Consider the following 14,150-nt stretch of genomic DNA (forward strand, 5'->3'; position numbering starts at 1 on the left):
GGACATTATTTACTCATCCATTAAACACTTACTGAGGGTTTCATGTGCCTGGCCCTGTTTTTGGTGCTGGGGCTCTCAGTTTAAAATCCACTTTCATTTTAAAGTAGTTCTCTGGTCCCTCCTCTTTCTGGTCCATTCACAGCCCCAATTCTCTCCAGGAATTTGTGACTGGAAGGCATGGCAGGTCCCTAGGCAGAGGGTGAGGTAGGGCTGATGGGATGGAGACCAGGGCTGGACTGTTGGGGGTCCTCATGGGGTGTGACTGCCCATCCACCTCGGTCCTGGCTTTGGGTGCTGGACTTAGGACGTGTCCTACCTGCAGTCCTGGATCCAGGCTAGTGGGGATTCCAGGAACTTCTTTATCCAGCACTGTGTGTTAGGTGCTTGCCTTGTGCCTCACTCTCTCTGGACAGTGCTGGGGATACAGCACGGTCAGGGCAGTCCTGAGCCCGGCTCTCACGGGTCTCCCAGTCCAGAGGTAACACAGACTTGTCATCAGATGGTGACAGCACCAAGTGGTCAGCTGTGAAAGCCTGAGGGTTAGGAGTGTGGTAAGGGGAGGTCTTCCTGGAGAAGGGAACAATTTTTTAAGTAGCCAGGGTAGAAGACTTCGTGTTTGCATCTCCATGTAGCCTAGTGTCCTCTCCCGGCAACTGGAGTCATTTCTTTATCCCCTCTGGATATGTGGTGTTCCCAGTGATATTGTGAGGGACAATGCTGGGGCACAGGAGTGCCAGTTGAGCCCCATCCCTTGCCTAACAGGAAGTACCTCAGAGCCTTATGAATGGGACATAGGCTGCAAAAGGAGGAGGAAGGCTGACTAGTTTTGAGGTCAGGGATGAGGCATCTGAATGTGAGATGGAGACAAAATTGGTGGCTAGTTGGGCTAAAAGGGACCCTAGAGTGCCCCCCTCTGCCTGCTCAGGGAGAGCAGGAGGGGAAGGGCCTCAGATCTCTCTGGAAAGTCCCCTTCCTTGCTGGTCCACGTGTTGGGCAACAGCACCCTCTGCTGGCCTCTTTGAGTAAACTCTTAAATGTAGTTCCCACCCATCGGCTGTGGCAAATGGGCCTCTAGGTCCCTTATCCTGGCAATGCAAATGGGAAGTTATTTCTCTGCTCCTGTCCACAGTGTCTGGATCATTGCACCAGCCTCCTCACAGATCTCCCTTACCTCCAGTCCCTCACCCTCATGCTTTCCCTCCTCCTGCCTGCTACCCGAAGGATAAAGGAACTCAAGCTACTTAGTGTGGCTTAGAGAGGCCCTGTGTGCCTGACCCCTGGTGACCTCTCTGGCTTCATATTCTGGTGCTCCCCCTTCGAACTTAAGATTGGTGGTTGGTTCTGGGGGAGTCACAAATCTCTCAATCCAAATGCCATCAACTCTGCTTTGGAAAATATACATGTACATGGAATTTTGCATAAATATTCAAGAGGTTCTCAAATCCTCTGCAGCCCAACCGTGGCCTTCCAAGTTAGAACATTTTTATTCCCTGACCACACTGAAGTCCTTGGCAGTAGCCAGAAAGATCCATGCCTGCCTTCCCCTCTGGGTCTTTGCCTCGCCCTTCCTGCTGCCTGAAACCTCCCTTTTTAATTCCTGCTCATCCTTTAGGTCTCAGCTTGGGTGTTCCTCCTCCTAGAAGGAAACCTTCCCTGACCCTCTAGGCTGGGGTGGACAACCCCATCAGAGCCCGGGCCACTCAGGGTGGTCACTTGTGATTGTTGCTTTGTTGGTAACACACCTGAATGAGTCACTACCATCACCTAGAGCAGATCATGACCAGGGTTGTCCCCTTTCACATCTGCAAATTCTTCAGGTCCTGGAACACAGTAGGAAATTCTATCTGATCTCACCACCCATCTCATGCTAGCCAGGGACTGGCTTTGATCACAGAAGCAAGAAACAAAGCTTAGTAGGTATTTTTCGAGGTGGTGACGGGAGAAAGGGATGGATTGGAGTCTAAACCAGAGCACAAACCCTCAAGAGGCTCTGCGCGGTGGCCATTCAACCATCCATCCCAGAAGTAAGCACGCCAGGCTCTGGAGTCCCAGCAGTGAACAGGTTGAACGATGGTTCAGATCCCTCCTGATACTGCAATTCAGTAGCAGGTCAGATGGGGGCGGGGGGCAGGGCGTGGAAGAGCCTCTGACTCGGGCGCTCCTTGCGTTCCCCGCGGCGGGGGGCGGGACCTGAGGGAGACACGCATGCGCATAGGAAGGTCCGCCTTCACCCCGGAACTGTTGTTTCGGGCTTGGCGGAGCACCGGGTCCCCCCGGAGTGTGCTCAGCCGGAAGTGGCCGCTGAGGGCCTGGGGCCGGGATCGGCGTGTAGAGCCTCCCGCGGCGGCAAACTAGTAGAGAATCAGGATGGAGGCCGTGGCCACCGCGGCGGCGGCCAGGGAACCCGATGAAGGTGAGGTCCCGGCCGCGCGGAGGCGGCGGGAGGGTAGGGTGCGGTGTCACTGGGAAATGATTCCCCATGGGCGCGCAGGAGGACTCTTTATAGGGGGACACCTGCCCTCGGGTCTGCCAGTCCCCTTCGCCACCTTGTCGAGATTAATCCTTCTCTTGTTGCGAGCTGCGGTCCTTTACCCCGTCCCCTCCCCCGAAATTAACCTCTCCCAAGTTCCGGGCCAGGCTGACCCGATTCCTTACCGGGCTAACTCGGGTCAACATAAACTTGCCCCCTGTCCCGGCTGAGTCCCAGTGTCCCAGTCCACCCTGCCTCTCAGTTACCTCCCCTGCATCGCACTGACCCTCCCCTTGCCCCAGGCTGACCTTCCTCCTGTCCCACGCAAACTCTGCTTACTCCAGATTCACGGTTCCCCCATTTCATTCTCATTCCCCTTTCTCCGAAGTCCACAGTGCCATCTGCCTCCTCGGGTCCTTACTCCGTTTCTGTGCTCCCTCCATCACTCTCCTTTGCATTTTCAGTCTCTATTTCTCCCGATGCCTTCCCATCAGTATCTAAAACGCTTTCGTTTTGCTCATCTTAAAATTTCATCCCGCTGCTTCAGAGTCATCCCGGGTGGGTCGAGGTGTGGTTGGGAGATTGGCGGAAATGTCCCTGGCCAAGAATTGGTCACTGTTGAAGCTGGATGGTGGGGATATGGGGTGGGGGTGGGAATATGGTCGTCTTCTCGACATTTGTGCATGTTGGAAATTTTCCATTAAAAAATGTTTTAACCTGGGGCGCCTGGGTGGCTCAGTCGGTTAAGCGTCTGCCTTCCGCTCAGGTCATGATCCCAGGGTCCTGGGATCGAACACTGCATCGGGCTCCCTGCTCAGTGGGAAGCCTGCTTCTCCCTCTCCCACTCCCCCTCCTTGTGTTCCCTCTCTCACTATCTCTGTCAAATAAATAAATAAAATCTTTTTTAAAAAAAGTGTTTTAACCTAAAAAGAACGTCTATCTCTCGGTTCCATGCGCCTTCCGATACCAGGTATCTTCTCCAAAGAGTCATTCACACCTGTCTCCGTTTCTTCACCTCCCACCCACTTGCAGTCTGGCTTTTACCTCCAGAAACTGCTCTGATCAAGGTTGCCAGTGGCCTCTCCGCGCACCCCCCCCCCACCCCCGGTGTAGTTAAACGGAGTCACCCCATTCAGGTTTTCTCTTACTAGACTCGGAGAGTTCAATGCCATTGATCTCTCCGTCCTTCTTGAAAGTTGTCCCTTGCTTTCTTTTGTTTTCTTTTTAAGATTTATTTATTTTAGAAAGAAAGAAAGAAGGAGAGAGTGGGGGGAGGGGCAGAGGGAGAGAATCTTCAAGCGGACTCCCCATTGAGCAAGGAGCCCATAGCCCGACTCAGCTCCATCTCAAGACCCATGAGATCATGACCTGAGCCGAAACCAAGAGTTGGACCCTCGACCTACTGAGCCACCAGGCGCCCCCCCTTGGTTTCTGTGACACCACTCTTTCCCTTTCCCTTCCTCTCTCTCAGGCTCCTCCCGCTCAGCCTCGATCAGTTTTCTATGGCTGCTGCAGCAGATGACAAGCTGGGGGGCTTAAAACAAGAGAAATGTATTCTGTTTTGAGGGCCAGAGGTCTGAAATTGGTACCACAAGGCTGAAATCAAGGTGTTAGCAGGACCGAGGAGGGGCTCCCTCAGAGGCTCTTCCAGCTTCTGGTGGCTCCTGGCGTTCCTTGGCTTGTGGCCACATCACTCCGATCTCTGCTTCTGTCCGTCTTCACATGGCCTTCTCTTCTGTGTATGTCCCGTCCCCTTTGGACTCTCTCTTATGGATACTCATCATGACCCACCTGGACAATCCAAGATAATCTCCCTGTCCCAAGATCCTTAACTTGATCACATCTGCAGACACCCATTTTGGCCATCAACAGTAACACAGGCTCCAGGAATTAAAGCGTGGCTGTCTTTCAGCGGCCCATTTTGTAGCCTTGCATGGCCTCCTTCATAGGCATGGCTTCTCCCTATCCAGTCGGGGCTCTTTCCTAGCCCACTCTTCTCTTGTCCCTCAGACTCCCCTTGCCCTCCCCATGACCTCTCATTTCCTTCGGCTTTGGTTCCTGTCTTGGCTCCATAGCTCTGTCCCCAGCCCTGCACTTTTCTCCTGAGAAGTCTCTAGCCCCACGGACCAGCAGTCTCTTAGATGCGCCCCTTGGATGTCCCCTGGGCCCGTCCTACCTTCCATGTCCCAAACTGGCCTCAGCATCTCCCCCCACCCCCAAATCTGCTCCTTGTCCGTGACTGTCTCAAGGACAGTTTGACTAGTCCCCAGACCTGAACCCCGGACCTGAACTGGATGCATCCCTTCCCTCCCAGCCCTTCAGCCCCATGGCTTGTCTACTCAGCCTCCTGAGCATCTTTCTAACTACCACCCCTTCCTGTGCCCTCCCCCACACCCCTTGCCCTGGTCCAGCTCAGTCTTCTCTGGTCTCAGTGATTAAAACCCTCCCTGAAACCCACTGCACTTGTAACCCTCACCCGCTCCCTCTTCCCCATCCCAGCCAAGCTGCCCAAAGGAGTTGCCTGTACTTTGTCTTCTCTTATTTCCTGGCCGCTCAGCCTCACTCCAGTTCCCACACCTTTTGAGAAACAGCTCTCGACAAGGTTTGCCTGGCGCCCAGCTTGCCTGTTACCAGCGCCCGTGTTGTCTTTGACCGTCCTGGCTCCCCCATCACACTGGCTGTTTCCTGAGGGCAGATGTTGGGCTGCCTCACTCCCGTGGATCCTCAGCACGGCCCAGCTCGGGACCTCACACAGATTTAGAGTTGCTGAAGAGTGGCTGGATGAATGTGTGAATGAGTAGGAGAGAGAGAGAGGGAATGAGTGAACAATTTAGTGGATGTGTTAGTGATTTTGTGTGCAAGTGAAAAGGCAAAGAATTGTGTCAGTCAGTGAATGAGGTGGTAAAGGACCAAGTAAACGCACCAAGCACCCTCCTGCCTCAGGGCCTTTGCACTGGCTGTTCCCTTTCCATAGCCTCTCTTCCCCCCAAAATGTCATGGCTCAGTCCCTCACCACCTCAGGTCTCTACTGAAATGTCACTTTTTTGGCAAGGTCTTCTCTGACTGTCGCATTTAAAATTGCAGCCTGGGGCGCCTGGGTGGCTCAGATGGTGAAACATCCGACTCTTGGTTTCAGCTCAGGTCATGATCTTGCGGTGGTGTGATCGAGCCCCGCATCAGGCTTGTGCTCAGCGCGGAGTCTGCTTCAGATTCTTTCTCCCCCTCTCCCTCCCCATCTGCCCCTCCCCTTTCTATCTCAAATAAATATATTAAATTAAATTGCAGCCTTCCCCCACTGACCCCACTCCCCCCTCCTTCCCTCTTCATTTTTCTACATAGCTCTTTTTTTTTTTTTTATTTGACAGAGAGACACAGCGAGAGAGGGAACACAAGCAGGGGGAGTGGGAGAGAGAGAAGCAGGCTTCCCGCCGAGCAGGGAGCCCGATGTGGGGCTCGATCCCAGGACCCTGGGATCATGACCTGAGCCGAAGGCAGCCGCTTAACTGACTGAGCCACCCAGGCGCCCCTCTACATAGCTCTTGGAACCACCCAACAGACTGTATGTTTGCTAACACATCATATGTTTTCAGTAATTAGGTTTTTCACGGTCCATGTCCCCTACTAAAATGTCAACTTTGTGCATCCTGTGGTATCTTTGGGACCTAGAACAGTGCCCAGGACATAGTAGGTGATCAGGAAACGTAAAATGAGTCTTTTCCACCCACCCCACCTCCCCCCGCACTCCCATCCCAGGACTAACACATCTCCCCTCCCCCCACAGGCTGCACGCAGCCCGGTACTGGGCACTGGGGGGAGCTGAGCTGGACACCGGTCCCACCCAGACCCCAGGACAAGGTGGAGGCCGCGGAAGGAGCGCCAAGGGCCCCAGATGATGACGCCCTGGGGGCTGAGGACACAGCAGTGAGTGCCATGCTGCGCGCCGTGGCCGCCAGCCGCCTGCCTGTGTGCAGCCAGCAGCAGGGCGAGCCCGACCTCACCGAGCGGGAGAAGGTGGCCATCCTGGGCCAGCTGTACCACGAGAAGCCGCTGGTGTTCCTGGAGCGCTTCCGCACGGGCCTCCGCGAGGAGCACCTGGCCTGCTTTGGCCACTTGCGCGGCGACCATCGTGCAGACTTCTACTGTGCTGAGGTGGCCCGGCAGGGCAGTGCCCGACCCCGCACGCTGCGCACCCGCCTGCGTAACCGGCGCTACGCTGCCCTGCGTGAGCTCATCCAAGGTGTGAGGACAGGTGGGCTGGGCGGGCGGGGAGACTGAGGCAGAGGAAGTAAGAAACAAGGATGCAAGAGCGGAGACACGGACACAGGTCCTGGAGATCAGTTTTGAGACAGGGACACAGGGAGGTTGAAAGAGACACGTGAAGCGATGAGGCAAGATAGGTAGAGACAGACGGGAACCCAGGGGAAGAGAATGGGACAGGCAGTGAGAAGGGTCAGAATTTAGTAGATGACACAAGTGCCATTTTCACAGAACCCAGCACTGTGATAAGTGGTTATCCCTCAGGAAAACGAGACTCTCTTACACCATGCACAGAGGCGCTGAGGAAACCCAGGGGAGTCTGTCTGTGACTCTGGGGACACACAGGCCCTCTGAAACAAGGCATGCGTCTGGAAGGCACGATACCTTCTTGACTGCAGCATAATTACAAGCATCTCTGTGACCAGAGACACCAGAACTAAAGTTGAAAGAGGAGAGCAGGGGCGCCTGGGTGGCTCGGTCGTTAAGCGTCTGCCTTCGGCTCAGATCATGATCCCAGGGTCCTGGGATCAAGCCCCACATTGGGCTCCCTGCTCCATGGGAAGCCAGCTTCTCCCTCTCCCACTCCCCCTGCTGGTGTTCCCTCTCTCGCTGTGTCTCTGTCTGTCAAATAAGTAAATAAAAGCTTAAAAAAAAAAAAAAAATAGAGGAGAGCAAACGAGGCAGAGAGCGAGTGAAGATTCTGGTTAGGGTGAGGACTCAGGCCCTAGAGCCAGGGAGATGGAGAGGGCGGGGCGCAGCGACAGGTCGGGAAGAAGGAGATGGGAGGGAGGAGGGATGAATGAATGGGGGTTGAGGTGACAGACACGGAACCCGGGAGGGACAGGTGGGTGGAGGCAGAGCGGCAGAAACAGAGCCAGGGAAACAGAGGGAGGGAAACAGAATATGGTGGGTAACACCAGAGGGAGAGAGATGGGTAAGAGAGGGGGCAGGACAGGGACGGTCACAGACCCCAGTGCTGCAGAGGCCAGAATTCTGGGCAGATTCTCACCCTGGGCTCTGAAGGCGGGGCTGGGACCGGTGGGTGGGAGGGACTGGGCAGGTGTAAGGGTTTTCTGAGGGACAGAGCCCCCTGCAGGAACAGGCAGCCAGGGGAGACAGGAAGGTCCCGGGTTTGGGGGTGGTGGGGAAGCCAAGCCCACCCGAGGGATGGCTGCAGAGGAGAGCACTCTGGGGAGAGGTGAGATCTGCGGTCTGGAAGAACACCAGGGGTACCCACATCTGGCACGGCCAGCTGTGGGCGCAGACAGCCACACGCGATCTGCATCCTGGCTCCTGTGTGCAGGACCCTTGCCTGCGGCCTGCTGCACGCTGCCTCGCAGACACTCGCAGACACGCACGCAGGAGGGTGTGCACACCTGTGTGACCAGGCACAGCGACGGGCAGGGGCCCCAGACCACCAGCGCCTCGGGGCCCAGGCTGGCCAGGGCCGGCGTGCGCACACAGGAGTACACGTGCAGCCACGGGGCCGCGGACGCGCCCACGCTCAGACGCATGCGTCCTCGCGGCCACGGGCCCTCAGGCGGCTGCGTGCTCCCCCGCCCGTCTGAGTGCGCACGCGCACGCTGGCCTGTGTGCGCGCTTGGCTTCCTACAGGCGCGGTCGTGGGCCCGCGTGTGCGCAGACAGGCTGGCCCCGCGCCCAGGCCCCTGACCCCGGGCGCGCCGTGTCTCCGTGCAGGCGGCGAGTACTTCAGCGACGAGCAGATGCGGTTCCGGGCCCCGCTGCTGTACGAGCAGTACATCGGGCAGTACCTAACCCAGGAGGAGCTCAGTGCCCGCGCCCCGGCCCACCAGCCGCCCAAGCCCGGCGCCCTCGGCAGCCCCGCCTGCCCGCTCTCTGATCTGCTGCTCCAGTCCTACCAGGAGCGGGAGCTGCAGCAGCGGCTGCTCCAGCAGCAGGAGGAGGAGGAGGCCTGCCTGGAGGAGGAGGAAGATGAGGAGGACAGCGATGAGGAAGGTGAGGGCCAGTTCCAGGGGGCTCCAGGCTGGGCCCCCGAACTGCAAGAGCAGACCTCGCGTCCCTCCCCTGCCTGCCCTGAGTGCCCAGGCTCTTCCCAGTCCTTCCAGCATCTCTGTCCCCCACTCCTCAAAGGCACCCAGCAGTCGCTCCCCTCCAGGCCGTTGCCCACGCTGTTCCCTCTGCCAAAGATGCCTTCCCTTCGCCAGCCTCCAGGTAGCAGGTCCTGATCCTGTTCTCCAGCCTCCAGAGCACTGTATTGTCATTGTGTGTTTGGCGTGTGGCCGGGGAGGGCAGGACAGGGGCTGTCTTGGTCACCACTGTGTTCCCAGTGCCACCAGGGCAGCCCTTCCCCGAGTGCGCCGCTCACATCCTCCCCGCTGTGGGTGTCTGCCCCTACAGACCAGAGCCCCAGCAAAGACTCGGAGGCCTGGGTCCCCGACTCAGAAGAGAGGCTGATCCTGCGGGAAGAGTTCACCAGCCGGATGCACCAGCGCTTCCTGGACGGCAAGGACGGGGACTTTGACTACAGGTGACTCAGGCTCCCCCTCCCCCCCCCCCCAGCCCGGCACCCCACGGCCCTCGGCCCGGCTCAGATGGCATAAGGGTCTCAGATGAACCAGAGATCAGTGGGCGTCCTTGGACTAGCTTTGTGCATCTCTGAGCGTCAGTCCCCTCACCTGAAGAAGGGACTGAGCAGGGCTGACGGCTCAAATTTGACAAAACACTGAAATATTTGCATTCGAGTGATTGGTGGTGGCCTGGTAGGATAATGCCACTGCCCCAAGCCCCCCAGGTGTCCCCCAGGCAAGCCAGCTTCTTCCTCAGGCCCCCAGACCTCCTCGTGCTTCAGGAAGTAGCCACTGGCAGGGTTAATGCCTAGCATGGAGGGGCCTGTGGTGGCCGCCCTGCAGTCTGCTTGCTGTCCCCACCGTAACCCCAGGGCGAGACACACAACCACTGCTTTGGAAAGGATTTTGCCATCAGGGAAAAGGACACCGAAATGTGAAGTATCGGAGTCAGAGATAAAAGGTTTTGACAACTGAGGCAGTCTTGCCTGGTGGGTGTGCCAGCCGAGGGCCCGGCTTCAGACCCAGCCCCGGCAACACACGAACAGGCCGACCCTCACCAGTCATTGGGGGCCAGTAGGAGCCCCCCAGTTGTGACAACCAGAATGGCTCCAGTTATTCCCCCATGTCCCCTGAGGGGCAGAATCGTCCTGGTTCAGAACCACTCTCTGGGGAATGGGGGTCCTCCTGTCCCCACATCTTCCAGCTTTTTGAGAGAAACCAGAAGTTTTTATGTAAAATCTCTGCTTTGGAAAATGTTTCCTTTTGTTTGAAGCCCTGAGAGACTCCTAGCCTCACCCCCTGCAGGGGGGCAGCTTCCATTTACAGCTGCCAGCATGTGGCCTTTGACTCTGGGGATCCCAGCTCCTCTGAAGAGTGAGAAGCAGCCGGGCCCACAGAGCCAGCCCCTGACAGCCCCCTCTCCCTGCAGCACCGTGGACGACAACCCCGACTTTGACAACCTGGACATTGTGGCGCGGGATGAGGAGGAGAGGTACTTCGACGAGGAGGAGCCCGAGGACGCGCCCAGCCCAGAGCTGGATGGGGACTGATGGCCGCGGCTGCCCGCCCCGCCCGTGACTCCGTCTAGGGGACAGCCTCGCTGGCTCTGGTGCCATCCCTGCCCCCTCTTTGTGCGGGGTTCCCTACCTTCCCCTCCGCCCCCCCACTCCACCTCTGTCTCTCGTGGTCTCTCTGGCTCACTCGCTTTTTCTCCCTGCCTTTGTGTCTCTTGCTTTCTGCGTCCCCCTCCCTCTTTCAGCACCTCACTGTCTTTCCTCTCTGCCTTTCTCTCTGTCCCCTTCCCTGCGTCCAGGCCTCTGTCCCCACGATAGGGCCCCGGCTGAAGGTCGTCCCCTTGACCGAGGCCCTTCGTAGCCGGAGCCAGCCAGGACGGTATCAGTGTCCTTTGTAGGGTCCGGGTGAACCCCGGGCTTTGCCCCCGGCCTCTGCCTGTTTCCCACCTCTGTGCCGATGCGGCTCACACCTCCCTGCCTCTGTTTCGGTCCCATCTCCCTCAGCCTCGCTCTGGGCCTCTGGCTCTTCCCGCTGTACGCTCCCATCTCTCGGCCCCCACGCTACCTCTGGCCCTCCGTCTGCCTCTCAGCCTTTCTCTCTCTCTCTCTCTCTCTCTCTCTCTCTCGTTTCTGTGTCGTTTCCCCCCCACCCCCTGGCCCAGCCACTGTGGGCAGCAGAGCCCTGACTGCTGAGGAAGGCGGCCTCGCTGGGCGGGCTACCAGCTGTCACCTCTCCCTCAGGACCCAGACTTGGGAGGGGGGTGCAGGGGCAGCACTGGGGCCACGGGCCTGCCAGCTTGGGTGTGGTGGGAGGGGGCACCGGGAGGGGGGCTCTCCCCTCTCAGCCCCACCGGCCCCTCTCTTTCCCTGGCCACAATGTTCCCTTCCTTCACTTCCTCCGCCTCCTTCTCCCTCTCCTGTTTACACTCCCCAAATACGCACAGGCTGTTATCATGGGTCCTGAGTCATCCCACACACAGCCTGCCCCAGCATCCCTGCCCCCAGCTGGCCCCAGGGCCCGCCCCGCAGAGCCCCCTGCTGCCCCCGGCTAATGCGAGCCAGATGGCCTCCCGGTGACTCAGCCACTGGCCTGTGGGAACCCAGGCGTCCCGCCTTCCCATGCCCCCACACCCAGCTCCTGCTCCCCCAGTAGACATGCACATGGAGAAGGGGTCAGCTGCTTGCGGGGAGGGCCACGGGGCAAAGAGATGGGGCCTGGGGACCCTTCGCTCCTGGGAGCCAGAATGATGGCACCCCACCATAGCCAAGCCTGCAGGACCCTCAAAACCACCTCCTCAGGCACACGGCCCAGAGTAAGGGGGAGACCCTGAGGCGTCCCGGGGCCACAGCTCTTCACCCCTGGGCCTCAGCTCTGCCCTTTGGGTCAAGCAGGACTAGAGCCAGACACACAAAGTGAGAGCTGGCCTAGAGGCCAAGGGACATTCACACGGAGAGACTTAAATACGGAAGCTCCCAGTTAGCAGTTCTATCCTCTGCCGGACCTGACGCCACACTGAATCCTCCTGACAACCCTGTGAACTAGGGACTCGCCTCCATTCCATAGGTGAGTCAGGGGAGGCCAGAAGGGAGGTGTTAGTTGGTCGAGGCTGCACGGCCAGTGAAGAAAAACCAGGTCTAGACCCTCACAGGTCCTGGGGACCATCCTCCTAGGTTGCGTGTCAGGTCAGGGCCACCCGGAGTGGTCGGATGCACGGATTTGCTCAAGAAGAGCAAGGAAGAGGTGGCTGTGGAGGGCGATACCAGCAGCTAAGCTTGGGCGGGGAGGGGGGGGGGCGTCCTGCACACGGGCGCCGAGGTCGGCACCTGGACAGGAAGCCCCGCGGCCCTCCTGCGCCGCACGGACGGTCCGCACTGCCGCCCCGGCTCCCGCGGAAGCCCAGGGTGGGCCGGCTGGCGCGACGCGCCCTCGGAGAGCCCGAGGCTGCCGGGGGTTTGCCCCTCGGGTACGTGTGCGCGCCCGCCCGCAGGCCCAGGGAGCTTTTCTAGCACGGGGAGCAGCCCTGCGTGATGTGCACGGTTCTGGCCAGCCTGTCATTGGATCGTTAATGTTGTTTGTGATATACTTTGCCGGACGCAGACTTGTTACATAATAAAGTGATGAGAGACAACAGCAGCTGAGTCAGAATTAGGGTTAGTCAGATGGCGGAGACAGAGGTGGGGCCAGTCAAGAGGGACTGCGGGAGACACGCCCCCGGCACAGCCCCCGCCGCTGCGACCCGGAGGTGCCCCGGGGGGCGCCTGGCCCTCCGCCCCTAGCCCTGGGTCAGGGCGGACGGAGAGGCTGAGTCAGGGAGGGAGAGCCCCTCCGTGGGCATCCGGCCCCCACCCCGTCTCCCGTCTGTCCTCCTGCCGGCTGCCGCCCGCACCCCCGTCTGACCCCCCTGCGTGTCCTGCCCTCTCATCCTGGTCCTCCCACCGCTGCCCCGCTGCGCCTCTCCCTCTCCCCCTACTCTGCTTTGCCTCTGGCCGCCCGAAGCTCCCATCACTTCCCACCTCCACTCTTGCCCCGCCAGTCCTGCCCAGGAGCTCTGCCACCCCTCTCGCTTCCCTCCCGCTCATCCCCCCACACCGGTCCCTGAGCCTCCGAGACCATTCCTGTGCCTTCCTCCCGGAGTCTCCGCCCCCACGTCTCCCTCTCCCTGCGGTCCCCGGCCTGCCCCCTCACGCCTGTCGGCTGGCCCCTCTTCTCTGTCTCCCAGACCCTGGGAACCCCAGTGAGGACGTGCAGAGGGTTGCTGGTGGCCCCTGGGAGCCCAGGATGAGGGGTCACCGCCACACCCCCATCCAGAAAGGGGGAGGGAAGGGGCAGTGCGGCCGTAGCCTGTCTGGCCAGAAGGAAGTGTATTTGCTGTGGCCTGGTCACCCCCGCCCCCAGGACCTGCTGGGCTGCTGCCGCCACCGCCCTCCTCCCCCCCCTGCCCCGCCCCCCGGGCTGGGGCCGAGTAAACACAGCCGCCCGGCAGCTGGGATATTTATACCGAGGTCTGGGCGCGGGTCCAGTGCCCACCACAGCCCCTGCCCTGCCCGCCCGCCACGGCCAGCCCCGGGCCAGCGTGGCACCAGCCGGCGAGGGGACACACCGCAGATGCAGCCTCCACTCAGCACAGAGGCCTCTGGGCGTGTCGCTCGGGATGCCGGCGGCTTCCCTGGGGACACACCATGCCCCTCCTGCCCTGGAAACACCAGCACAGAATGCAGACCTGCAGGACACACGGCCACCCCACCGAAAACTCAAAACACCTCGAAGAAGATCACGTGGTGCAAACAGAGAGACCCACACCACAGCTCACACGCCAGAGTCACCAGCCCACATGCGGGGAGACAAAACGCAAACACCATCTGCGCATGGAGCGGAGGACGCCAGTCTCGGCGTGGACACACACACAAACACACGAGGAGGATGACAGCAAGCGTGTTGGAGACACACCCCACAGACACAACGTGCTCAGAATAGCAGCGAGGCACACACGGATCACAGACCTCCCCCAGAAACAAGCCGCCCACAGACGCACGAACACCGGGCACTGCCCCCCCCCACACACACACCCGCACTGAAAACACAGCTCAGCTAGCAAACACAGAGCACAGCAGCTCCCGGAAACACGCCTCCCTCACAGACACCCAGACAGGCACAGAAAACATCCGCACTTCGAGTCACACTTACCGAAGAACGCACAGATTTACACCCAGAGAGCAAGAGCAAAGATGTTGAGAAAAAATGCAGACACACGGCGCGCCCCAGGGATGGGACCCCACTCCTACACACAGACTTGCTGAGACACGGTGTCATGTCACAGAGCCCAGAGAGGACACCGGCTTCTAGACAGAAACACAAAACTC

General features: G+C 59.3%; 1 protein-coding gene across 3 annotated transcripts; it reads left to right on the plus strand.

Moving 5' to 3' along the window:
• The first annotated feature begins 44 nt into the window (after window positions 1–44).
• On the plus strand, window positions 45–12,420 carry CCDC97 (coiled-coil domain containing 97). Of its 3 annotated transcripts, none has more exons than XM_036094873.2 (5): window positions 45–2,413; window positions 6,252–6,707; window positions 8,426–8,704; window positions 9,107–9,236; window positions 10,205–12,420. In XM_036094873.2, the coding sequence occupies exons 1-5, from the start codon at window positions 2,368–2,370 to the stop codon at window positions 10,323–10,325; spliced, it is 1,032 nt and encodes a 343-aa protein (XP_035950766.1). In that variant the 5' UTR covers window positions 45–2,367; the 3' UTR covers window positions 10,326–12,420. The 3 variants fall into 3 exon arrangements, with proteins under 3 accessions (XP_035950766.1, XP_035950765.1, XP_077919909.1); XM_036094872.2 differs by lacking the exon at window positions 45–2,413 and adding an exon at window positions 2,420–3,028; XM_078063783.1 differs by lacking the exon at window positions 45–2,413 and adding an exon at window positions 5,844–6,029.
• The last annotated feature ends 1,730 nt before the right edge of the window (window positions 12,421–14,150 follow it).

Source organism: Halichoerus grypus, chromosome 15 (assembly GCF_964656455.1).
Source record: "Halichoerus grypus chromosome 15, mHalGry1.hap1.1, whole genome shotgun sequence".
NCBI classification, from domain to species: domain Eukaryota; kingdom Metazoa; phylum Chordata; class Mammalia; order Carnivora; family Phocidae; genus Halichoerus; species Halichoerus grypus.

Bases quoted from the DNA above. Each gene is read 5' to 3' on its own strand.
- CCDC97 (XM_036094872.2), top strand. From the start codon at position 2,950: ATGCCTTCCCATCAGTATCTAAAACGCTTTCGTTTTGCTCATCTTAAA. The intron at 6,708-8,425 runs GTGTGAGGACAG...GTCTCCGTGCAG, and splicing joins CCTGCGTGAGCTCATCCAAG to GCGGCGAGTACTTCAGCGAC. The intron at 9,237-10,204 runs GTGACTCAGGCT...CTCTCCCTGCAG, and splicing joins GACGGGGACTTTGACTACAG to CACCGTGGACGACAACCCCG.